General features: G+C 44.7%; 2 protein-coding genes and 2 non-coding genes across 9 annotated transcripts in view; 1 reads left to right on the top strand and 3 right to left on the bottom strand.

The window, feature by feature from the left end:
* UBAP2 (ubiquitin associated protein 2) overlaps positions 1-26,386 on the bottom strand; it is a 133,120-nt gene that overhangs the window by 10,999 nt on the left and 95,735 nt on the right. For 4 of the 6 annotated variants that reach the window (XR_013346103.1, XM_077816609.1, XM_077816612.1 and 1 more), the window contains 5 exons: positions 21,287-21,470; positions 17,774-17,840; positions 14,312-14,507; positions 12,814-12,905; positions 11,798-11,848 (listed from right to left, as the gene is read on the bottom strand). Coding sequence is in view for 5 of the 6 variants with exons in the window: in XM_077816609.1 (XP_077672735.1) it covers positions 11,798-11,848; positions 12,814-12,905; positions 14,312-14,507; positions 17,774-17,840; positions 21,287-21,470 (590 nt within the window). In the remaining variant the exon portion in view is untranslated. The remainder of the gene's footprint in view (positions 1-11,797; positions 11,849-12,813; positions 12,906-14,311; positions 14,508-17,773; positions 17,841-21,286; positions 21,471-26,386) is intronic. The other 2 variants (XM_077816611.1, XM_077816613.1) reach the window with 1 other exon arrangement.
* Positions 4,364-5,356, top strand: LOC144265447 (interferon beta-like). The gene has a single exon (XM_077818090.1). The coding sequence runs from the start codon at positions 4,443-4,445 to the stop codon at positions 4,983-4,985; it is 543 nt and encodes a 180-aa protein (XP_077674216.1). The 5' UTR covers positions 4,364-4,442; the 3' UTR covers positions 4,986-5,356.
* LOC144265483 (small nucleolar RNA SNORD121A) lies at positions 20,216-20,298 on the bottom strand. Its single transcript, XR_013346299.1, has one exon. It is a non-coding gene; the product is annotated as a small nucleolar RNA SNORD121A (small nucleolar RNA).
* Positions 23,005-23,085, bottom strand: LOC144265484 (small nucleolar RNA SNORD121A). The gene has a single exon (XR_013346300.1). It is a non-coding gene; the product is annotated as a small nucleolar RNA SNORD121A (small nucleolar RNA).

The following is a 26,386-nucleotide window of genomic DNA, read 5'->3' as shown; positions in this document are numbered from 1 at the left end:
CAACATCCTCTGGCAAGGAGTTCCACAGGTTGATTGTGCGTTGTGTGAAGAAATACTTCCTTTTATTTGTTTTAAACCTGCTGCCTATTAATTTCATTTGGTGACCCCTAGTTCTTGTGTTATGAGAAGTAGTAAACAACACTTCCTTATCTATTTTCTCTACACCAGTCATGATTTTATAGACCTCAATCATATCTCCCCTTAGCTGTCTCTTTTCCAAGCTGAACAGTCCCAATCTTATCAATCTCTCCTCATACGGAAGCCATTCCATACCCCTAATCCTTTCTGTTGCCCTTTTCTGAACCTTGTCCAATTCTAATACATCTTTTTTTAGATGTTTAATTTAGATGTTCTATTACAGTAGCACCTAAAGAGTCAGGACCCCTTTGCGCTAGGTGTCACACAGACTCAGAATAGAAGCTGATCCCTGCCCCAGACAGTTTATAATCTAAAGACAGGACCCACAAGCAGAAAGACACCCAAGAAGCACTGTGTAAATTACAATTTTTCCCAACTCTCTGCCCCTCCATAACAACCCCACCAGCAGCCCCATTCCAGGTTTCTCAGCCAACCTGCACTCTCACCATCCACCCAAAAAGCCCTCCACCCACCCCACTGTACCGTGTTCCCACAGAAAGAGAGAAACTTTTTCCTTTCCCCAGACTAAAGTTAAACAGCTGCTTCCAGATGCTCCTCCATTTCCCCCATCGTACCTACAAAATGCCTATGTATATGTAACCCAAAACTCCATTAGGCTGTTTTGCTCTCAGACTTCATGCCTCCTTGTCCTCCTCACCCCTAAACCTGCCCTTCAGTATTACAGCTTGACATGCCCCTTCTTGCCACTGAATAGATTTGCTTCAGATTATTCCCACACACCCCCGTCACCCTCCCCAATATATCATCTTGTACTTATTGATGCTGGGAAAGGATTTTTCTCCACATTTCTAATCTCTGTGTTCCTTTGGATCACACACATCTGTCCTCAGTTGAGCTCCGAGCACCTCCTAATTTTGTATCATTTGTGACTGTCATGAACATGCTCTCCATACCCTCTTCTCCATCTCTGAGGAACACTCAATAAGACAGAATTTAATAGAGCCCTATAGTACCAACTGGACACCTTCCTGCAATTAGATCCATTGCTATTTATCATTATCCTTTGCTTACCAATCTTCCAGTTTGTAATCCCATGTGAGAGTGTCATTTCCAAGCTATTATGTATTAACTTTAATGAGAGACTATCAAATCCTCTGCTAAAATCCCAACGGATTATGTCAAATTAAAGTGATATTTACCCTAACCGTCTCTCTCCAAGAGAAACAACAGATACAGAGTTTCAAGGGAAATCTGAAAGGTGCTAGGTCAGAACTTACATTCCAGATATCCCTTGGGGACAGTCACCTTCCTAGATGAGGTGGACAACAAATACACACACACACACACACCCCTATATGAGGGCACCTCTGTGGAATACAGTTGGGAAGGATGTTACATCCCATTGTCTTTCACGCCAATTACAGGAAAATCCAGATTCTCCTTCCCCCCCCACTTGCCCCATGAAAACAGTCACAAGAGAAACAGCACAGACAAATATCCCACAAGGAAAGTGTGAGTTTTTTGCAAAGCAAATCCACATTCACCCACATGAGACTGAGGGGGGCACGTGTTTTTGTTCTTAAAAACAGTTCAGGCATTATGTTCTTGGCCCCACAAAATGTGGCATTTGATGTGCCATTGATGAGAGCCAAGTCCACGCGATCACAAAACACAGACCCTACAGGTCTGATATCAAGGTTACACAAAGGGCTCAAACACAGATATGGAGCAGCAATGCAGTTACCCAAGAAGACAGAGCAGTTTAGTAGGTAAATAATGGAGCAATGCTACCTAATCTGGGGAAAGCTGGTCTGATGCTACATCAGTGACTATTAAAGGAATCATGATAAACTTATTCCAATGGCATCTGACCCCACCAATCCCGCAAGATATTAGAGAGAAACCTTCGTATGCATACTGGAGATATGTAGGCGGGTATGGAGAAGGGGCACATTCAGAGCTGGTTGGAGCAGCCCTATGTCTAGACTTAGTGCTCCAAAACTGTAGGAATGGTTAGGAAAGTCAGGGGCACGGAATTGCTTGCCTCCCCTCTGCTAGTCTTGCTGGCCCGAAAGTTTACCATCACCGCTCTTATCCCAGGGAGTTGTACCAAGGTGGAACTCCAGAGAGGAACCCCCCCAACCCCCTCCAGGCTTGGCAGGAGTTCATTATGCTAATGCTCATAGATGATGAAAAACAGGTATATAGTTTTTACTGCATTGCTCCTCTTTCTAATCTAGACATTTAACTGAATGACTCACACAAAAGCAAAAACCTAAACCACACTAAGCCATTTACTCCAATATAATGCATTGTAGTCTTCTTGGGTTGCTATTACTGCAGGGATCTGTGAGTTATCCACAATCTCACTGTGTAACAACCGTTTGACTGGTGAGGGCTGGGAACCGTCTCCCCTCAGTTGCTCCCATTATGTCTAGTTTACAAATGTGCTCTTTAAAAGGACATTATTACAGTAGCTTAAACCTCATCCATTTTAATACAAATTCTTATTTATGTTTCCAATATGCTTGATTTAGAAAAAGAATTTTAAAAATAATTTACTTTTCATCATCTATGATGATTGTTCACTTTTCCCCTTCCCAAGTTTCTACAGTGAGCCATCAATTTCACTTTTGTTTTCGTCAGTTTCACTTTCTAGAGCTCATGAACTGTCACACTGCAGCAAAGCTTGGGCTGCAAATGCCACATGAAGCTCTTTGTTTGGGATTAGTTTTTAAGAAGTTAAATTCAGCAGACCTCCGTTTATCAGATCTTACTGGGACCAGGGCCAGATTGGATCATCAAAAATTCCGATAATCCAGAGATTGGGAAAGTGCAAGGCTGCAGCGCCATCTAGCGGCTACAGGAGAGATCTCCTACTTCTAGACCTACATGTGCTGGTTGTTCCGTTAATACGGAGAGCTGGATAATGAAGGGTCAGATACATGGGGTTGTACTGTACTCAGTATATTTTATGAAGATAAGGACAGTGAGATAATATCTTTTATTGGACCAACTTCTGTTGGTGAAAGAAAAACTTTCACTGTGTAAGCTCCTTTCTCTCACCAAGAGAAGTTGGACGTGAACCACCTTCTCTCTCTACTTTCCTGGGACTAATATGTCTACAACAACACTACATACAATACATTTTATAAGACATTTAAAAAGAAAGCCTACAATTTAGAGCCTGAAACACCTGACAGTGGTCCTTTATCTACAAAGTAAATCTCCCTGGACTACCTTGATTATATGTTCATACTGTGTACTACCAGCCTACTATTAAACATATTTCAATTTAAAAGTAGGAATTTACAGAGGTAGAACGTAACTGCCTCATTCAGAATTTGGCCAAAAACCAAAGGATATCACCTCAATCCATTGTAGATGTTACTTCAGGATTTGTAACGATCTCAAATGGTCAAGACATTGGTTTTGCAACTCATCTGAAAGGCAGCACTGCCAACAGTACAATGACCCTGAGACATTACATATACACTCAGACACTGGTGCGGCAGAGACTCCAAGGGAAGCACACCACCAACGGTGGATCACAGTGACCAGACTGGGCCCCCAGTGAACCCTAGACAGGCCACCACATTTTCCACGAGAGTAATAATTACATTCTTTCCACTAAGGGGCCTCCTCCAAGCAAGCTCTTCTAATGCCTAGGGATGAACCTGACAACTACTGAATCACCAGCAGCGCTCCGTACAAAGCCCTCAAATCTCTTCAAAGATCTGGAATTCAAATACCAATCCCATGTAACCCTGCTCAGCTTGAGAGTCTGACAGGTAGGAAGGCTGCAATCCTAGGTCTATGTCACATGCCTGAAAGAATTCAGATTTCCTATTAAAAAAAAGAACAAAACTGTATGGAAAATTCTGGAAGTTCAGGAGTTGAAAATAATTGTGGTTCTACAGTCAAAGAGAACTGACTCATTCAGATCTGAGAGCTTCAGCACTTTATGCTATATGACTATGATTAAGAACCCTAATGCCTGAGCTGTTTAAATATTTCAGAATGTAGTTTAGCAGTACATGCTGCACAGAGCACACAAAGGGCAGAGGTCAAATATCCAGGGCCTCTAATAGTGCTGCGCAGAGAGGAGATGTTTAACATCCCTGGGGGAAAATATGGACATTGGTATAGAAGCGTCAGAAGACACTTAAGTCAGCAGTTGGAAAGTGAAAATGAAAATAGGGAAATTTTAGAGAACCAGAAAATGATGAAAGGAAAAACATCCCACCAAATAAATTCAGGGACATGGAAGGCATGCACAGTAGACCGCAGACATCTAACAAGCTACAAGTACTTTGGCATAAGCCTTGTGAAACGTTATCATCATGGCTACCAAGTCTCAAGGATGCCTGTGGCAGATTTGCCTGGTATTGCTGTTCCCCGCTGGAGTCATGTCGCTGGACTGTAACCTGCTTCGTCACCAGCAAAGCAAATTTAACTGGTACAGTCTACAACTGCTGCAAAACATGGGTGGGAAGTTTCCTTTGGAGTGTCTGGAAGACAAGACAGCCTTCCAGTTTCCTGAGAAGATTCTGAAGCCCAAATTTCTACAACAAGCCCAGATGTCTGTCCATGAAATTCTCCAGCAGCTCTTTGGCATCTTTAGCAGGAACCTACCCCAAACTGGCTGGGAAAGAAGAAAAGTGGAGAGGTTCCTAAATGGGCTCGCTCTGCAGACTGAGCGCCTCGAGGCATGCCTACATGCAAAGGGAGGGAGCAACATTCTGAGACTGAAGAAATACTTCCAGAGGATCCAAGATTTTCTTAAGGAGAAGAAATACAGCACCTGTGCCTGGGAGATTGTCAGAGAAGAAGGGCAGAGATGTTTTCAATATATTCATAAGCTCACAGCGAGGATGAAAAACTAGGCGACAAACATTTTACTATGAACATTTGAGAAGTTTGGGTGAAACAGCGAACTGGGACCAAGAAACCATCTGACCTCAAGTTTAAACTCTGATACGGACTTTGTGACCCTTTTCAAGTCAACTTATGTGACTCAGTTTGCTGTCGGTAAAATGGGGATTATACCATACACTTCAGCGGGTGGGGCTGATTGTTTAAAATGCTCTGAAGAGGAAAGAAGCTACAGAACTATATGAATGTACTTCACGTACTGTGTGCAGAGTCTCATCCAAAAGCTAAGAAATATATTAGAGGCTGGACACAGGTGGAGAGGAAAAATATTTTGCAATTGTTATTTTCTTTGTGCATTGTCAAACTTATCCTGATTGTGGGAATGGAGACGGTCACATCTATATTTATTTATTTATATATTTAAACTATTTATATTTTTAAAATAAAAGTATGGCTAAAAAAAATTGAGGAACTGGTTGGAATGAATGTATTCTGCAGCATAATTAACATCCCTATGCTCTTGTGAGCCTCACATACCTTTTATGAGATGAATGTAACTTGTATTGGTCAGGGCAGTGACACTCAGCCCTCAGTGGTTCAAGGAGCCAAATTAGCGATTAACTTTACCCAAAAGAACCGCAGTAGTATGAATTCACGGTTTCATTTACTTTATATATATAAAAATATAATTCTCACAGCAAAATGACTGACCAATTACAATTGCTTAACATCATAAAAGCATCCTGATTGGTTAATTAAATCACACTGTTTTACTATCATGTGCTACAAAGTTGCAGGACACACATTAAAGAGCCACTTGCAGCTTGCGAGCCTCAGTCTGAGTATCACTGGTCTAAGGAAAGACACAGAAGACAGACAACTGTTATTTCCAGTCAGATCATATTTTCAGGGAAAACAAAGGTAGGGCAGAAACATAATGGATGGAATTGGAAGCAAAATTAGAGACTTCATGGTATCACCAGATCCACAAGGGGTGGAAGATATGTGACAACTTGCAGACTCGTAACAGGGAAAGATACATCCCAATATCCATCTCAAAAGTCTGAGCAAAGCTAGGAGCCCAACTGGATTTATCTGCAAAGGAGATGAAAAGTCTAGGTAATCTCCTAAACTTCTATCTGGGTAGGACTAAGCAGCACTAGGCCCTTCAAATGTCCAGATTATGAAAATAGAATTCCAGCTGAGAAGGATGATGTTTCGGGAAAAAATACTGCTATGGTAGTAGATGGATAGACTGGTTAAGATAAAAATCTGATGTACCCTTTGGTAGGAACTCAAAATGTGGCATAAAGAGACCGTATCATTAAAGTTCATTACACTGGGGGGAAGGGTGGGAGAGGATCTGCCATCAAGGCTCCAATCTCATCAGCTCCAATCTCATCCTATGAGTCAACATGATGGCAACTAGGAAGGCCCTCTTCACAGATAAATGAAGTAGGGAGCAGGTTGCCATTGGTTCAAATGGAGGTCTCATGAAGTGGTTCAGAACCAGGGTTGAGGTCCAAGGATGGAGTGGGGTGTCTAATGTGGGAGCTAGGTATACCTTGACTGAACTGATGGATCACCCAGATGTCTTCAGATCCAGCAGGTAATCTAGGAGGAGGGAAAGGGGAACCAATCCAGGCTAGAGGTAACAACGACCACACCAGTGAACAAACCTCTTCCGTTGTTGCAGGTAGGTAGTGTGGGCCGATGTTTTCTACTCTTTAACAAAGACCAGCTGTACCTTCATAAAGCAGGAAGCCTCTATTCCCCAGAACCACCCAGGAGCCACACCCTGAGGCACAGAACTGCTAGGTTGGGGCGATATGCGCAACCCGCATCATGAGACAGGAGATGAGGCATGGTCAGGAGTTTGACTGACGGACAGACACAGTTGAAGGAGGTAAAGGATGGGCCGTCAGTCATGACCCTGATTGCCTTGCCCCTGATGAGCGGCAGGAAATGGAAGCAAGTGTTCCTGGCTGCCCTGATTGCCAATAGTTTGATGTGGAGACTAGCCTCTTGGTCTGTCCATCTGCCCTGAACCATAAGTGTCTCTAGGTGGGCTCCCCAATATAACAGGGATGCGTCAGTTAGAGAGTCACTGATTGGGCTGGGTGACAGAAAGGGACGCTCGCACAGATGTGAAGTTGCTTCTTCCACCAATTTAGGGAGTTCTTTATATGCAAGGGGACCATCACCTGCCGGTCCAAGGTGTGTCTTCAAAGAGCCAGTTGTTCTGAACCAATCCTGGAAGCAGCGGAGGCACTGCCTTGTGTGATTGGCCACAAGGGTGTAAGCTACCATATGGCCCAAGAGTTGAAGACAATTCCTTATTGTGGTCCTCTGAAATGTTCTGCCAGACTTGACAAGATCATAAATCTGTCTAAAGGGAGGTATACTTTGGCTGTCAATGAATCCAAGTACAACCCTATAAACTGTATCCTTTGTACTGGTACCAGCATGGATTTCTTTATTTTCAGCTGAAGGCCCAACACCTGGAACAGAGCAAGAGCCATGTGGGTGGAAGCCAACACTGCCTCAAAGGAGCAGCCGGTGAGTAACCAGTCGTGAAGGTATGGGAAGATCAGGATCACTTCCTGCAGCAGGCAACCACGACCGCTAGAACCTTCGAAAACATCCTTGAGGCCGAGGAGAGGCTGAAGGAGAGTACTTGATACCGGAAATGATCTTGGCCCATGGCGAATAGTAGGTATTTCCTGTGCAGTGGGCATATAGTTATATGGAAAGTAGGCGTCTTGTAGGTCGAGGGCCAAAAAGCAATCCCCTTCATCCAGTAAAGGAATTATAGTTGCCGGAATCACCAGCCTGAATTTCTGAGGCTTTACAAGCTTGTTCAACAGTCTTCGATCTACAATCGGCCTCCAACCTCTGTCCTTCCTTGGCACTAGGAAATATTTTGAATAGAAGGGAAGGGGACCAGTTCTACTGCTCCTGTCAGAGGAGAGAGTCCACCTCTTGCTTCAACAGAAGCTCATGAGAGGGATCCCTGAAGAGGGATGGGAAGGGGAGTGGAAGGGAGAGAGTGACATAAAATGGATGGTATAGCTCAATGTTATCAGCTCCAAGACCCACTAGTCTGTGGTTCCAGGTGAAAATGGACAAGGTAGTCCCCAAAGGGAGAGAAGTGGGCTAAAAGGCCCCACTGTACATCCAGGAGTGGGAGGATTTGAACCCGTGACCAACCTATCAAAACTGCTGTTTAATGATGCCTGGGTGGTGGTGGAAGGCAGTTGAGCAGCTCTATTCCTCTGAAATCTCTCCTCCTTTCTAAAACCTTCCCAAGGTCTAAGGTACCCCAAGAACTCAACAGGCCATGACCTCTGGGCTCTCTGAAACTACTGAAACGTTTCTTGCTTGTAGGCGTGTCCAATGCCTAGGGAACACAGGGCAGCCCTGGAGCCCTTCAAGATGTGCAGGAACATTGTCTCTGAGAAGAGCTTATGACCATCAAAGGAGAAGTCCTCTACTGTGTTTTGAGCCTCTCTTGGAAACCCTGAAAGTTGGAGTCATGACATCCGAGCATAACTACCTCGCTGTGGCGATAGATCTGGCAGCAGTGCCTACAACATATAGGGACATTTGGAGAGAATAACTCCATAACTATGGACTGGAATTGCTTCTCTAAGTTGTGTGCCAGCTTTCAGTAAAGGCTGCAAGCCTGTTGTAATTAGTAAAGTAGTATTTGGATATGACCACCTAATAGTTTGTGATCCAGAACTGCAGGGTTGAGGACAAGTACGAATTTCATCCAAAGAGATCCAGCCACTTTTGATCCTTGTCATGAGGGTAGATCTTGAAAAGTGCCACCTATCCTGTTCATTCACCGCATCCACCACTAGGGAGTTAGGTGGTGGTCAGAATCCTTAAGCACACAGTGTTTCTTATCCACCTTTTTGCACATTGGTGGAATAGTGGCAGGTGCTTGCCACACCATCTTAGCCAGGTGAGGAGAGTCTCATTAATAGGTAGCACCACTCTGGAGGGTGTAGCTGACTGCAAAGTATTCAGCAGTTTGTGTTGCAGATCCTTGACTTCCTCCAGAGTGATCTGCTGAGTGTCTGCTACCCTTCTAATGAGGTCCTGAAGCTGCCTGAAGTCGTTGGCCATGGAAGGTGGTGGAGGCATAAAGGCCTCATCCTGCAACAACAATGAAATGGGAGTCTGAGGAGTTGCTTCTTTATCTGCCCTACTCTCCTGCTCCTCAAATGTCTCCTGCTGTGGGGGTGGTCGATAGGGAGGGGAAGATATGAAACCCTGGTCTCCCTGAGGGACTGTACCAGTGGTTTGGTACATTGCTACTGACAGTCAGCCCATGGGTCCCAATATAGCCATTGCAGTGCTCCATAAGAAAGCAGGATTAGCATGCAAGGCTGGTTCCATTTCCCTTGGTGACCCACAACATCCTCCCTGCAACTGACCGAAAGCAGATTCCCAAATGGGTATGTAGGAAAACCCATCACTGAAGTCAAAGAGACCATTTGGAAGTTGTCTTCCTCCATATCCTCCCATGGGGGGAGTGAGGCAGCTGTTGAAGATGGAAGAGAGCCCTGTGCCACAGGATGGCCGCTCAGAGACCACGCTGTTGGTACCGAGAGATGCTCAGTACCTGTCAACAACTCTGATGGACTCTGGTTCATCCGACACCAAGAGTTCCCTCGAGTATCAGAATTTCTGTGGTATTAGAAAGGACCCCAGTACCGATGCCATAAGTGAGGTCGCTGTAGCTGAAGCCGACAGTCCTGACAATGATGGGCATACCGCTGGAACTGTAGATGTCTGGCGCTGTTGCTTCCTTAGTACCGAGGGTATGGCTTGCACAGGCACCCCTGGCTTAGCTGCTTGCATTGGTACCGAAAGCTGGCTTAAGGCGCATGATGGCACCAATGGCCAAGTGGGATGCATAGGTACTGATGGCGAGGCAGAACTTGATGGTATCCTGTGCTTGCCTTCCTTACTGGTGGAGGGTACCAGTACGCTATCGGAGCCATGCTTCTTGTTCTGGGAGCTCTGGGGCTTCACAGTCATGTTGGTACCGGAGGACAGGGATCTTGCTCCTTAGAGTGGGAGTCCATGGTTCTCTTTCTGGGAGTCTTCCCAGTGGGCTCCAAAGACTTCTCTTGCTTAGGCAAGCATGCCCAGAGGCTGACAGGGTGCCAGATCTGTCTGGGGATGGATATATGGGGGAGAGGGGAGAATCTCCTGATCTAGCTCAGAGGATGGGTTGAAGAGATCGTTCTATGGCTAACAGACTGAGCTTTATCTCCCTGTTCTTCCTTGCTCTGGACTTAAGTGCCAAGCAAAAGAAACACTCCTAAGAGACATGGGACTGCCCCAGGCAACAGACACATTTGGAGTGCCCATTGCTTATCGGTATAGCCTCCCAGCAAGACAGGCAGCATTTGAAGCCTGGTGAGCCAGTAATGCCCCGCCAAGAGAAGACAAGTTGCCTGGAGGAAAAGAAAGACAATCCTCACACCTAAAAATTAACTAACTGTAGTAAATTCTAAACACTAACCTACAACAATAATCTACCTAACTGCAATAAAAACAGAAGGCCAAGTACGCTCTAGGCCGAGGCAGTAGAGAAGGAACTGAGGGCAGTTCACCCGCACACCACTACATAGCCTCGGTGCCTGAGGGCTTGTCTACACTTATTGATCAACATGCGGTGATCAATGCATCAGCGGTCGATTTAATGGGTCTAGTGAAGACCCACTAAATCGATCGCAGATCACTCTCCCACCGACTCCTGTACTTCACCTGAACGAGAAGCGCACGTAGTGTGGACCCCCCGGTAAGTAGATCTATGAACGTCGACTTTAGCTATGTTATTCTCGTAGCTGAAATTGCATAACTGAGATCAGGGTGGGCAAACTACGGCCCGCGAGCGGTTTTAAGTCGTCCCACGAGCTCCTACTGGGGAGCTGGTTTGGGGGTTGCACCACGCAGCTTGGCCCTGCTCCATTGCTCCAGCCAGGGTGTCAGGTCGGGGGCTGCACCATGGGTGCAGGCTCCACACGGTGCTTACCTCAAGCAGCTCCCGGAAGCCGTGGCATCACCCCACTCCGAGGGTCGCAGGCCCTCCATGCCTAGGAGCCAGAGAAGGGATATGCCACTGCTTCCAGAAGCTGCTTGAGGTAAGTGCCACGTGGAGCCTGGACCCCTGAGCCTCTCCCCATGCCGCAACCCCCTGCCCCAGCCCCGATCCCCTCCCGCTCTCCACATCCCTTATCCCAGCATGGAGCACCCTCCTGCACCCCAAACCTCTCATCCCCAACCCTACCTCATAGCCCACACCTCCAACCCGAGCCCTCACCCCTTCCTGCACCCTAACCCCAATTCTGTGAGCATTCATGGGCTACCCTACAATTTCTATTCCCCGATGTGGCCCTCGGGCCAAAAAGTTTGCCCACCCCTGACTTAGATTGATCATCCCCCCGTAGTGTAGACATGGCCTGAGACAAGGAGGCATAAGGCATGTGTGAGAGCTGAAAAGTCCCAGCTAGCTAGAAATCTCCAATCAGGGGTTCGAGAAGCACATGTGCACCGGAAATGGAGTACCCATAGGAGTGTTACTCAAAGAAGAACCTTAAGGAACTTACACCTTCTAGGTAATCGCACTGAAAGGAGATACTTGAGCAGCCAGAATACATCAGCAACAGCTTCATCGAAGTAGGACAGCCTCAAGGAAAGCTCTTAAAAATCACCATAAACTGAAGTGGTTTCTGCTGGGCAGAACGACTACTCTGAAAGATTAACTCACAGTGAAAGCAAGTCATCTGGTTCATGTACTTACCATTGGCAGCCTGGATTGGAGCATCTGAAGATCGTCATAACCGTAGATCTGCTTGAAGACAGATAAAAATACAACGACATTGTAACACTTTTCGCTAATATTGGCCTATCTGTGGGTTTTAAGACAGAGATTAATCTAGACCCAGCCAATTTTAAAAACACCAGGCTATCGCAGATCTTGTACGATCAAGTTCTATTTCCAAGGGCTAGCACAGTTAAAGTTTGGTTGACATGTCAATTACAAACCCTCATTTTCCCATCATCATTGGCACTCTGAGATTTGAGGTCTGAAGATTGTAGTCAGTACAGTTCTCAAGGGCACACGGTTTACTAGAAACTGAACCACAAGACATTCAGAGCTAGGAGTTAATCAACCCTCTTAACTGCATTGTTTGCTATTATTGCTCCCCGGTACATGGTGCTCCAAGATTCAGTGAACAGGCCTTCAGTTTGCAAGATACAATCGTTCATTTCTAGGTTAGAACTGAGGAATGACTATTCCCTCCCTTCGGTGAAGAAGGAAAAGAACTAGTGGTAGGACAGAGTGTCCAACTGAGGAGACTAGACTGTGCAGCCCTGAGATGAAGTCTGTTCCAAGGCATGCTGACATCTATCTGAAAATACGGGTGACAGGACATGTATCTGGTTTTGAGCACAGCACACCCAATCTATCCTAGAAAGTCAAACATTTAACTCAGATGATTCCATTTCAACTGAAAGGGCCTAATACTAATCCCATTTAAGTCCCTGGGGAAACTCCCATTTTTCAGTGGAAGCAGAATCAAATCTGTAATCAAGGATTTTCAAAGTCAGTTTTGAATTTAGCAATGAATTGGAAACCTGCACAGTATGGGAATACTTCCCATACTCTTCAGCACCTGGAGCAAGGAGTCCAGGATTCCACACGCAGCATGTGCCAAAAAAAGACACACACTGGCATAGACAGTGGTGGGTCTGGAGGACCCTTTGGCACCAAGGAGTTAAGTAATCTAGGGCAGGTACAATGAAGTTGCTTACTGGGTAGGCAGGCAGGAGTCCTCCAGGTCCCACAATATACTGGTTATGCAACAAGGGTGGTACACCTTGGGGCAGGTTGGGGGGAGCTTTGCCTGTAGAATCAAAATACAAAAATTTTAACAAGCCTCAAACTAAAGGCTTCAGCCCTGAGACAAGTTTGCTGGCCTGCCCTGAAGGCTGAACTATCACAGTGTCTAGACAGCAGAGATTTGCTAAAGAGGAATGGTGAATAAAAACTGGAAGCTAACAATACCTGAAAGAGGGCCTGAATACTATAACAGACATCTTGCTAGCTAAGGGACTGGACATACGAAGAGATAAAGATCCTACACGGGCTCAGAGGTACAGAACATGGTCCCATCCCAAAGATCAGTCTGGGTTTGGTGGATTAGTTCTCAGGTTAGTAGGAGTCTGAAATGATGGAAAGGGTTACGGACCCATTGCTCCCTCCCCTAGTCCCTTTTCAGAGGAAGAGTCCAAGCCTCATTCTCACTGCAACAGATAGCATTCCCCACCCCCCACCCCCCCAAACCCACACAATCGGCTGGAAATCACTTGTCATCAACATCATAATAACTCTCTTTTATGGGTACTGCTGGCTTCAGCTATAGCTAGGAAGAGCGAAGAGGAGAGGTCATAATGCGGCTTGGATCTCATGCTATGAAGCAGGGCTGTGCTGAGGACCATGGGGGGAGTAATGCACTTTGTCTGGCCAGTCATTAGAATCTCCACTGGCAGTACAAGTGGAAGGGGAAGAGAGAAACACCTGTGCATATGATTCAGGCAGAATGTCCCGTTCCTTCACCTAAGGGATATCCCGACCCATCACATTTCCTTTTGGCAGCTAAAGCGGACTGCAAAGCCAGCAGTGAACTTCAGTACTGCTTCCATTTAAGCACAAGACAACTCATCTCCCGTCTCCGAAAAAGATGAGTCTTGCCACCACCATACAAAATGAATAGCCCTGGCAGTTTCGGGTATTCTTTTTCCCAGCAGAGCCATTTGCAGTGGCATGGGCAACACATGAATCCAGAGCCTCCTCTCTGCAGTCGCCAAGGCAGCAGTGCTTTGCCATGGGGTAATGAAGGCTGGAATTGCAGTGGATTCTGATACTGCCACATGAACTTGGACTGCAGGGGGAGAGTGAGAAGTAAAAGCTAATGTGAATAAAGCCAAGAGCTGATCATGTTGCTTAGTTTGCAAACCAATTCTCTACAGGTCCACATTTACTAAATCAGGAGCAGCTCTGGTTATTATCTCTAAAGCTTTCTGAAGATGGAACATGCTACATAAATGCTAATCATTACCCATCAAATATTCCCAACACATAAAAGCAGGCAACTTTATTTCATAGGCCAGCAAGTAAAGCATGCTGAAAAATGCAAGTCTTTAAAGAGTGTATATTTCTTGGCGTAGTTATTGCTGGCGTGGTGCTCAACTGACAACCCTGCAGACTGAGGTCCTCTGTCTATTCATGTGATTTGTTAATATTGCGAACCTGAAGACACTAAGGGAGCTGCCCGTGTAGAAGCAGCTGGCATAGACACACTGGTAACGCTCAGGCCAAGGCTGTTTGTAGTGTTCATACTGCTTGCCATGCTGACAACCGAGGATGTGGTGCTAGTGGCTGAGGTTGAAGCAGTTGAAAAGGTTGTTGAGGGCTGGAGTGAAGCTGTGCTCTCAGCACTGGTGTGCTAGAAAGGAGACAAAAAGAATGGGGATCAGAGCAGACAAACCACACTGCAAAACACCTGGGTAAAACCACCACCCGACCTTGTAGGCAGCAGCAGCATGTGCAAGAGAATCCTAGCGTTATCATCCGTTTTATACACATACTCAACAAGGAACAGTGAGCCAAAGGTTATAAATCCATTAAGAGGTTCTATAAACCTACACCATGAGAATGAAACGCAAGTTACCAGGCCTGAGTTGGAACTTGGAATTATATATCTGTGGTTCGGTTGTTTTTTTTAGTGTGTTAAATATGGTCATTTTGGCTCTCAACAGAATGATCCTTTAACTTAGATAAGGTCACACTTGTGTTATCTTTGCAAGCGTCATGGGGTTTATCTAAGGAAAAGGATATTTGCTTTAAAGGGCACATGCTAATAGAATTTCTTCAGGCCACTTGCAGAAATTAAAAGAGAAATACAAACTTAAAAACCGTGATGCCCTTAGTGGTAATGGAGATGTGTTAAACTGATATGCAAGCCAGATAGGGTACTGCTTGCAGCATAGTGCCAGAGAGCAATATAAGTGCCATAATGGCAAAGCTAAAGCTCAGCAAAGAATGGGAAGAGGGAACGTTCTGCTAAGTAAGAAATTTCAAGGTACAGTAAAAGCTGTTTTATCTGGCACTTCAACTGGAAAGCTCTATAAACCAGCATTTCTGATATTTATTGAAACACCGGTTTATAGTCCGGTTGGCGCAGGGCTGGCAGGAGGTTGGGGTGCGTGAGGAGGTGCGGAGCGCGGGCTCTGGGAGGGCGTTTGGATGTGGAAGGGGACTTGGGGCATGGATCTGTGGGCTGCTCACCTTGGGTGGCTCCCCGCAGGCGGCGACCTGTTCTAGCTGCTCCCAGGCAGAGGCGCTCCTAGGCAGCTCTATGCCTGGTGCTGCCCCGACAGCTCCCATTGTCCATGGTTCCCAGCCAATGGGAGGTGCAGAGCCAGCGCTCGGGGTGGGGCCAGGGCAGCCCCCAGAGCTGCCTGCCGTGCCTCCGCCTAGGAGCAGCCACAACAGGTCGCCACTTGCGGGGAGATGCCTGAGGTAAGCGGTCCACGGATCTGGTGCCCCACACCTCCTCTTGCACCCCAAGCCCCCTCCCACACACAAACCCCCACCCAGAGCCCATGCTCCACACCCTATCTCGTGCCCCCAGACTTGCACCCTCTCCCGCACCCGAACTCTCCCCCTCTTAGTTAACCGGCATTTTTCACTAACGGGCACCCCCCACTCTCCCAACATGCCAGATAAAACAGCTTCTACTGTACTTGCTGACTAGGGGTGATGTAATGGTTTCTAACACACTTACTGGAGTGCTACATATACGGAACCCATACAGAAAAGCCCTGTACTAACCATAACCAATCCATGCACCATTTTGGAGTTGCATACAGAGGGGCAGCCCACCACAGAACAAGACAGCAACCGTCTTTCTGTTCAGCTCTAGTAGCACCACATTTATTCAATACTGGTTGTCTTGTTACCAGAAACAAACTGACATCTGCAGATGACAGTAATGCACATGCAACAGATTCCAGAATCACGTATTACATGGTGTTCTTCACACACCTCAGACCGTGTCATTTGCACACTGCCTGCTAACTCAACTCCACCGAGGTTAGCAATAACATTCAAAACTTCGGAGCAGCTTCAAACAGCCACTTTACTATGACTTTTTAATGTCTCTCTCTATTCCCTTATGTGGAAGTTTCCTCTGGGGTTACATTTGTCTGAGGGGCAGGATGGGCAAAATTCAGTGCTAGACCATTGACAGCTTTAATGTCCAATCAATCATGAGCCATCAGCAATAAAGACAAGATCTTTATACCACTAGCGAGTTGGGAAATTCCCCCTCTTCCCTAGTGAGATAAAGCACTTGTCTCAGTCCCTCGTGGGTGGTAACACTTTAAAAAGGCATTGTGACACTGGCAGACCAGGTGTCAGCTCATGCCTAGGCCCAACCAAACATTGATGAATGCATAGCTGGAAACCAGTCTGGCTCACCTGTGTGTTAGTGTTATTAAAATAGGTATTAGATTTATAAAAATATGTTTAGTGTTTAGACTTTATGAAAAGCATGTAGGATGTTGCATGTATTAATCTCACTTAATATAACCTAATAACATGGGGTACAAATGTTAAGTGTTTGCACTGTAAACCTCTAACTGTAACTCACCAAACAGGAAAGAAGCATTAACTAATGTAAAGGCTGGCTTCCTATAGAAGGTGTTAGGTCCTGTACACAAGAAGGCTCACTGAAACCAAACGTGCCACTGTGAAACATCAAAGGACAAAGACTTTGCTAAGTGCATTCCTCCTCCCACCCCCATGAAGAGGACACGTGTGCATGAGTTCATCCCATCAGCTTGAACTCTGGGAGGAAGGGAATAAAAATTCCTGACATGAAGAAACTGGTCTTTTATGCTGGTTGGACTCTGAAGGGCAAGGAATACTAATCAGAAGCAAAAGATCCCCAATGCTTGGCGTGGGTTAGCCCTGAAGGACTTAGAGAGCTTGCTTATAATAGGAGCTTCTATCACCTTTTGGAACTTAATACCAATTCATTTGTGTGTATGTTTACCTGCTTTAACCTTGTAAATAACTCATTTATTTTTCTTAAGTGTATTATATAGGATTGGCTACAAGTGTTATCTTTGGTATAGAACTTAAAGTGCAATTGACTTGGGTAAGTCCCCTTTGGGACTGGGAGCAACCTAAATATTGTTATTTTTGGTGTAAAGGACCATCTCTCACAAAGGCACGCTTGCATGGATGGCAAGACACACCAGAGTACCCAAGGGGACTGTCGGTGACTCCATGTGAAGGCTGTTGCAGTGCTTTAGGAGTTTACACGTGATACTTTGTTGGTGAAATCTAAGGATAGAATTCACAACCAGTTTGAAATTTGTGCCCTGCTTCTTAGCAGTCTGCCCTGAGACTGGTCCCACTCCAGATAGCTTGACAGGCATCTTAAACTTTTATCAGGAAAGCTGACTGCAGATTTAATGAGACAAGGTGGATGAGGTGATATCTTTTATTGGAACAACTACTGTTGGTGAGAGAGACCAGCTTTCGAGCTTACACAGAGCTCTTCTTCCGGTCTGGGAAACGTACTCAGAGTGTCACAGCTAAATGCAAAGCGGAACACATTGTTTAGCATCAGTAGAGAACACATTTCAACACTGCAGACAACAATGTAGACTAAATAGCTGTTATGATGCAAACGGGACTTACCGCATGTGAGGTGCTCGCAGACAGCACTGCAGCAGAGGAGAGGCTGCTCTGATGATTGGAGAGGGAACTAGAAAGACAAATTTTAAAGGGTTAATCAATAAAACTAAACTAAACAGACTAATCATCCTGAAATTTCTCACAACTGAACATTATAAAAGCATTTAAAAATACTTCTTAATGTTTTAGTGTTTTATTTTAGCACTAAAAAGAAGTTATTGAGATATACAGAAAACCAGTTCTGGAATCAAAAGCAACACAAAGTCAAAGGTCTTCTTACAATGGAGAATGGCAATTAACTACTCTCCTCTCAGTGTTATAAGAAAGCCATTGTGACTGACACGAAAACATTGCTCATTAGAGTTTGTAAATTTCTATGAGTTTTAAAGGAGTAAAAGTTTCTTATGGGGTTGCCAAAGCAATGACTACAAGCCATTTATAAGAAATAGAATCCCTTCTGAATTCAACTGCATAATACTGACCCCACTAATGAACATTCCAGAGTATTAACACTACATGTCTGCTAATGGTCTCAACCCCTTCAGAAAAACAGGGACCAAAAAAGTGTAGATTAAAAAGGGTGAAGTAAAAACAGGAAGAACATTTCTCACTTAGAACACCGAAAGGGAATTCTAGCATCAAACTGAAATCACACCATCGAGCCCCCAAATCCATTTTAATCACTCACAATATGCATACATAACACTACAGATCTTCTATTGCTATCTGTAGTGTTGTTCTAGCTGTACTGGTCCCAGGATTCGAGAGACACAGTGTGGGTGAGGTAATATCTTTTATTGGACCAACCTCTGAAGAGCAGCTCTATGGAACTTGGAAGTTTGTCTCTTTCACCAACAGAAATTGGTCCAATAAGATATTACCTCACCCACCTTGTCGCTCTTATATAAAAAAAATTCCAATTACATTTTAAAATATTCAAACACAGTAAAACTCAGGGAGTCAGAGCATGTTAAAGTGTCCATTACACAGAATATTCACTGTAGAAATTCTAGGTAGAAACAGTGAGAAGATAAACGGAAGAGTAGTTCAAATAAAAATAAAAAAGACTAAACAATAGGAGTTTGCATGTATCTGTATGTCATGTAGACTCTTCAAGCTCGGATTCAGGAGCAACTTCTGTGCTCTCAAACCTTCACTGCTTTAGGCAGGTCTCCACTTTCTGAATTTAAAACACAAACCTGATTGCCAAAGTACACTCTTCATTTAATCAGATGATTTAAAGACCTAAATCCCTCATCTTGTTTACAAAGGAAAAGCCTCATATCTCCTGAGAGATGTAGAATCATAAAGGACAGAACTCAGCCTTGAAATAACAAAGGATCAGCTCCTTTTGCAACAGTAAGGAGCTTGTTTCTCACTATCCGGTTCACATACATTAGGACAGTTCTCAGAGGCAGACTTACTCCTCAGAAATCTCCTAGCAGAAATGAAAAAAGCAAGCCACATTCTTCCTGCTAGATGTGAATCTTCTGATGCCTCAGCAGAAGGAATATGGTCTTCCCAGTTCCTACATTTTCAGGCAAGCCAGCCATTCTCAAACTCCTAACCCTAACTTTTTAAATCAACTCTCGTTTCTTGTACTGCATTGTTTTGCTTTTCTCGTCCTTGAGTTAGGCTTTCCCCCCACATCCAGCACAACTCAGCTAGTTTATCTTCAAGCTCCTTTAAATCTCTGGGGAAAAGGCTTAAAGTTTTTCTAAATAGTGGAAATGGACTCTTGTAGAGATTCTACTTTTAGGGAGTAAATTCATTCTTCCTATAACTGCTTGTTTTCAATCAAGGAGTCCAACCTCCAAGATTATACTGCTAACAGCGACACCAGCACCAGATTTCAGCAGCTGTCCTGTAAAAGCCTTCTTGGCAGGTGTCTAAAGCTTATTTTTAAGCATTTTAAATGACCAACAGCTTCACCTTTCCTCCCACCCCAAAACTAATACCACCGCAGCAAAATAAGGATCAAACAAAATGCAACCACCACAAACAAAGCCAACCACCCAGAAGAGTAAAGCAGCTCAGAACCAGGTCTGCTCACACTCACACGTCTATATGCTCCCTTCAGAATTCTGGCATTAAGAAAGCCCCATTCATGTCAATGAGGGACAGGAGGACAAGTGTCCTGACCATGATTAAATACAGGCATTTTCTTTGGAGATGCACCAGTAGTGTTTATAACCAGACTGAAAGTTAATAGTGTCAGACAGTTCCTAATTCAGGACCAAGCCCTTTGGTGCATGTCCAGGAGGAGGACCAGCACACACCTCTGCAGCTTTACAGATCAATTTCACTAAGACTTTTAGTACCGCTCTCTCCTGCAGCCACCAGGATGAGGAGACACTGTGGCAGAAGGAAGGAAATGGTTCAGTCATGCACAGGTAGTTTTCGAAATGCACATTCCCCCGACACTTTGATTCATCGGGGTCCACTACTGAAAAGACTCAGACTCAAGAGCTGTCTGCACATGCAAGTCAGATATGTGCTTGGAAATCAGGCATCACTGTCTTTTCAGGTTACTCCAAGTCTGTCCCACATCATGCACACCCCAACCCAAATTTCTAGCAAGGCGCCTCACTCATCGTTTGTGAAGCGCTTTGGATCCCTTTTGGATGAAAGGTGGTACAGCAAAAACATGAGAGATCGAGTCTCGGGTGAAAGGAATAATTCCAATTACTTGAGTCATTTAAGACTTCACTCAACACTGGCTGTCCAGTAGGGCACAACCATGCACTAGCTGGGAGATGGACAAGACCCATTAGGTCCTGGCTCAATCCATTCCTAAATTCAAGAAATAAAGTGCAGAGGTCAAACAGCATAAGTAGTTTGTATAATTAATATAGACTCACGAGGACACCTGTTCAAGAAAGAAGCTTTAATAATGTGCAGTGGGAAGCAAACAGCTGGCAAAGAAGAGCTGAGTGGTGATGGACTGAACTTCCCAGAGCTTCAATCTGACATTTCCTCAAGGAAACATCTTAGCAAGAAGCACTCGGAACCACTCAGCCCTCAGTCCCAATGTAGGCATTTTTTACTTTAAATGTGTGACGATCAAGGATTTAAACATCTACAACATTTTAAAATGGTCAGAAAAGCAACTGCTAAAGAATTGAATTTTTATAGGATAAACCACTGGCCAGATTAATAGCTGGTGCTGTGGATAAGGTGACAGAAACACCAAATGAAGGTGTGTGTCTCATTTGGAATCCATTATAGGCTACACTGAAGCAGCAGATCCTTAAATACAATATTGCTGCTAAATCTATGAGACTCCAAGCACAGAGATCTGTGGGCACAGTACCACTGATATGTAGCATGTGGTTCATATATTCCAACCAGAAACATTATCCTGGATCTCTTATGAATACCTGTCCTAGTTCAGGTTAAAACAAGAGAGGGGACCGCATTTATCTGGAGTCACCTTGTACACTGACCCATTTCTATCCTGCGCACACTGCCACTAATCCCAAATTCAACCCGTTTTCCTTTGTCCTCCTACTGTACCTGCTTAACTGGGAGAGTGAGCTGCTGGCCAAGTCACTGGACTGGGGCAAGCTGGGTAACGCTGCTGTGTGCTGTGGAGCTGAAGGCAGAAGCGAAGCAGTGGAGGACGCCGTGCTAGGCAGAGACCCCGCAGTAGGAAGCGAGGGAGAGGTTTCTGTCTTAGACGTTGGAACTGATGAAGTAGCTGCAAGTTAGAAAAAGCCAATCAGAAAGGAATTCCAGCACACACAACCCCACGTATTTGATTCAGGAACAAAGAGACTTTAAGGCAAGGCAGCACATTCCAGTCAATTTACCAATGTGTGATGGATTGGTGCCGATGACTTAGTGACCCGCAGGCACTGGTAAAGCCATGCCATCTGTTACTTTCCTTTGACAGGTCTATGATTTTCACTAGTAGATTTTTAATGAGTGAGATTCCTTTGTTTACTTATCTATTGTCACTTTTTTTTTTTGCCCACTGGTCTGTCACTCCCCCTCTGAATCTCCTGCATTGATTCCAATCTTCTTCCACATCAATTTTGAACTCCTCGTCCTCACTTTCAAGGCCCATCCCAACCTTTGCCTACATCTCTTTTTGTTCCTCTCCTAACTGCCCCACTTCCACCCTATGCTCTACCAACACAGCATGTCTTGATAATCCCATGGCGATCTCCTCTTACAACCCTGTGCTTTTGCCCATGCCTGGAACATCATCCACAACCCTGATGTAGCCTATTCCTCATGGTATTTCCTCAAGGCTCACTTATTTCGGGTAGATGACCTCCATTCTCGCCCTCTTTATAGGGTTTTTCACACTCAGATTTCCAGCACAATGGCTTTACTAGTCAAGAATGAAGAACTGCTAGCTGTAAAAAACTGCAGACACCAAGTCCAATAGAAAATAATAAAGGAGCTAATGGCTTTTATGCAACTAAGGTAACACTCCGTGCATCTTTCAATTCCCTTTTCTTCCTCCCACATATCACTCTGCTCTTCTGGTTACACCTAGTCTAACTTGAAGCGTAAGCGTGACAAGGGTCTGTTGTATTTGCCTGTAAAGCTCCAGGCACATCTATTATGCTGTAGAAATAAAAAAATAATTTAATCTATTTGTAAACAAGAACAAGTCGCTGTTTTGATACTCCTCAAGTGAGTTTTGGACAGACAAACACAGTACGTACAACTTACTGGTTCAGAGTAGCAAGGAAGTACATCCCTTTAATAAATGGTTTAGAAGTATTTGGGAAGTGCTGACAATGAAACAAAACAAGCTACAATCAAACATAACGCCCTTTCATTGAGCACTTTTGGTGACCCAAACAGATGACGAATATGTCCTTGTTTTACTCATCCTAGAGAGATGGAAAATGCTGAGAATGAACTGTTCTACTACAAATCAATTAAAAGTCACCTACTTATTACAAGTGCACCTTTCCCGGGGATCACTCCATTGTATTGTTAAGCTGGAGGATTCTAGGACACTAATGTAATTATCCAGTTAAATCCATGCCATTGTTGTTTGATGTCCCATGAAGAACTTCAATTACAACATGGAAATTCAGAAGTTCTCGAACTCCTTGCTGAAATTCACAAGCAGGTACACTGAACAGCCATTTGCTACTAAGATTCAGAAGGCCAGTTACTCCTTTCATGCAGCTCAATCTTTTTATACCTCATGGTTTCAGTGACTATGCCCCAACGAGTTAACTATTAACTGGTATGCAAAATACAAGAGGGATGAAAAGACTCAGTCTTAAGAGTGTCCACAGTACAATTCGGATATGTGCTTGGAAGTTAAGCATCATTGTCTTTCCATGTTAGCTGTTTTGTTGTAGCTCTGAGACCCCCAGTTAGGATCAGGCCCTCCCACTGTGTTAGGTGCTATATAAACAAATATGAACAGTAACTCCCTCAAGAACTTGCATTCTGAAACCGAGCACAATGAGTATGAGAAACAAAGAGAGGGAAGGGGGATGAGGGTGATGAAAATAAAAGCATGTAGTGATATAGGGAGCAACTGCACTACTTGATGGTTCATGAAAATGCCATTTAAAAAAATAAAACTAGCTGGTCCTGATAGACACACAAGCCATTGCTGACTGGCTGAATTCTTGTGAGGGTCAAAGCAGAAATGGGTCTTGAGGAGGGAATCTGAAGGAGGAGGTAATGACCATCCAGATCACTCAGATGCAGGGATGGTGCGGCATGCGTAAGGGGTGGCACAGAAAACAAATCACACAGATGGCTGTAGAAGAAGCTGATAATTGGATGAACAAGGCTGGCATCCCTTTGCAGAGGAGGAAGCAGCAAGGGTGACACTATAAGAGACAAGACAGGAGAAGCAGAGGGGGGGCAGTCATGAAGGGCCTAGACAGGAAGGACAAGACACTTGCACAGGATGTGTTTACAGAGGGGAAACCAGGCAAGAGAGCTGAAGAGAGGAGTGACATAGTTGAGCAATGGGCAGGAATAGAGTCCCAGCTGTCATATTTTGAAAGGATAGGAGGGGTTGGGGAAGGCATGATGAGGAGAGGACAGAAGTCAAGATGGAAGATTAGGACTTGGACTACAGTTTTAACAGCATGGACAGAAAGAAAAAGGTCAGAGTTAGAGTGTGTTATTAGGGGGGAAAAAAGAAGGGTTTGAACATAGCCTGGATGTGTAGGGTAAGTGTGGGAGGAATCAAAGATGGTCCCCAGCTTACAAACCTGTATGACAGAGGACAGCAATGTGAACAGAAATAGAGGATTAGAGGTGGGCAGAGGGGACTCTGTATGAGCTAGATTCTAGAACAAATGCATAACCTTTAAGAGTTCCAAGGTCAGTTAAGGATGATCTATTTTGCACAGCAAAGAATTTGAGACTAAAAAAGTAGCCAAGTGGGTCTTCAGAGAATGTTGTAACTTGGGAGAAGAACAAATCCAATAAATAAAAAAGCAGGCCACTGTGCTACAGACAGGATAACTTACACAGCTCCCTTGTGGCAGCTCGTGCTTGGGTTGTAAACCGGTTTTCGGCTGGAACAGTATTTTACAGATATTTTGAGAGCAGCTGATTCAAAGATGGTAAATCAGCAGACTCTCAAGCTTTTCTTTCCCCCCACCCCTAAGCTGAATTTTGTGCTGATGAAAACATGCCAGGTTTGCAGATCTGGGTACTCAAGACCTCTGTTCACAAAGCTTGTATGAGGAAGAGTACTGGAAGGACAAACGGCCCTACTTCTGATACCAACCCTGAGGGTGGTTTTTGAGAGATGGATACCTTCCCAGAGTTGGGATGGACACAAGGTGTGGGGCTGAGGGGGTGGGGTTTACAGGGATATCAATTTGTGCTGCTACCCATAAAAAGGAACACAGACATGCTCATACAGGGCAGAAAAGCATAGTGTGATAGTGATAACGATAGGAATGCCAGAAAGTGAGCCACAGTGGGCACTACCAGTAAGAGACTACATGAAAAAAGGTTAATGAGAAAGGCCAGACAACCCCTGCCCCTGCATCAGCATGTTTTTTGCTCTACTGCCACAGGCAAGCCATCCAGCAGAGGGAGCATGCTAGCCAACCTTATTCCCAGAAGTTTGCTGCAGGATAACAAGAGATAACAAAACAAAGCCACATTCCTTTTGAACTTTACTAAAAATAAAATTATGATCTCTCTGTTCTCCAAATGGGAAGCTGGAAAATTGGTAAGAAACATCCAATTGACGGCAATGTGGGCATAAGAATTTAAAAAATAACCCAGGGAACTGCCCTGTGACTCCAAGTCCGATGAGGTGAGCTGTAGCTCACGAAAGCTTACGCTCAAATAAATTGGTTGGTCTCTAAGGTGTCACAAGTACTCCTTTTCCTTTTGCGAATACAGACTAACACGGCTGTTACTCTGAAACAAGTCTATTCAGTGTTGCACATCCGGGAGCAGATTTAATAAGACTGATTTAACATTTCGATATTAGCCAATAAGTAAAAGTGCAGCTCACATGAGAATACCAGAGTTAGAGTTACCAGTGCCTTGTCCCTTTAAGAATTGAAGATCTGCAAAGTCACTAGAAATAGAGTTTCAGAAAACCATGAGAGAAATTAAACGACAAATCCCTGGGGAAAATGTGTCACTCTATCCCAGAAAACAATCAGTTTTAAAGAAAGAGTGTAAAGTAACAGACAAGGTGGGAGAGGTAGTATCTTCCACACCTGTCTCGCGAATATCCTGGGACCAACACGGCTACACCACCACCACCACCACTGCATACATTTAAAAACAGCAGGATAGATTGGGAACTCCCACCAGAAGGATAGATGAACTGAGGCTAAGCAGTTTGATTTATCAAACTGAAAGTAGGATTTGAAAGGGGAACGCTGAGAGAACAGAAGCTGTAATTAGGAGAGTTTGCTTTGGACAGAGCCTCAGGAGCTAGCTGGAAGGAAAAAAACTCAGCCTGCCAAACCTCAGGTGCATCTCAAGGCCCTATAACCAGGGAAAAGATGCAACTGAATTTTACCTGCATGCAGCTCTTAAACCCAGCGCAAGAGCCAAAAGACACATCAGGATTCCCTACTCGGAGAACTTGATTTCAGAGAGAAAGTACTGTTTGCCTCACAAGGAGCTGACTCTGACCTAAGATATAACCCTGTCCTTGCAACAAAACACATTCCTCCATTTAGTCCTGACAGGATAGTCAGACTGTGATGCAACCTCATTTAAAAGATAATCAAGTTGCACGAGACCTTGTTTGAGAAGCTGCATACTCCTGTAGCTGAGGAAGCAGAGAAACACCAGAAGTTGGGGAATGGACGGCATGCTATGGCAGCAGCTTGTAATTCTGTCAAATTGCCATACACAGAGCACAGGTCAGAAAGGGAAGCAGCACCTCCTCTTGAGTGAAAAGAATCTCAAAAGGTGACTTGTTGATGGATGAGATAAGGGAACTAAAGGCTAGTATTGATGAACTCAAAGGTGCAAAAGCTGAAATTAGTATAAGCAGCAAGCTGTCTGGGTGCACACAAAAGCAGTGAATGGTACGAGCACACATGCAGGCAGGCAACCCCAGAAAAGAGGATGTGCTAGCTCAGAGGTGGACAAACTACAGCCCGCGAGACCGTCCGGTCCAGCCCCTGAGCTCCT

Source organism: Eretmochelys imbricata, chromosome 5, assembly GCF_965152235.1.
Source record: "Eretmochelys imbricata isolate rEreImb1 chromosome 5, rEreImb1.hap1, whole genome shotgun sequence".
NCBI classification, from domain to species: Eukaryota; Metazoa; Chordata; order Testudines; family Cheloniidae; genus Eretmochelys; species Eretmochelys imbricata.
Note: the sequence above shows the minus strand (reverse complement) of the source record. Positions and strands in the feature narration are given on the sequence as shown.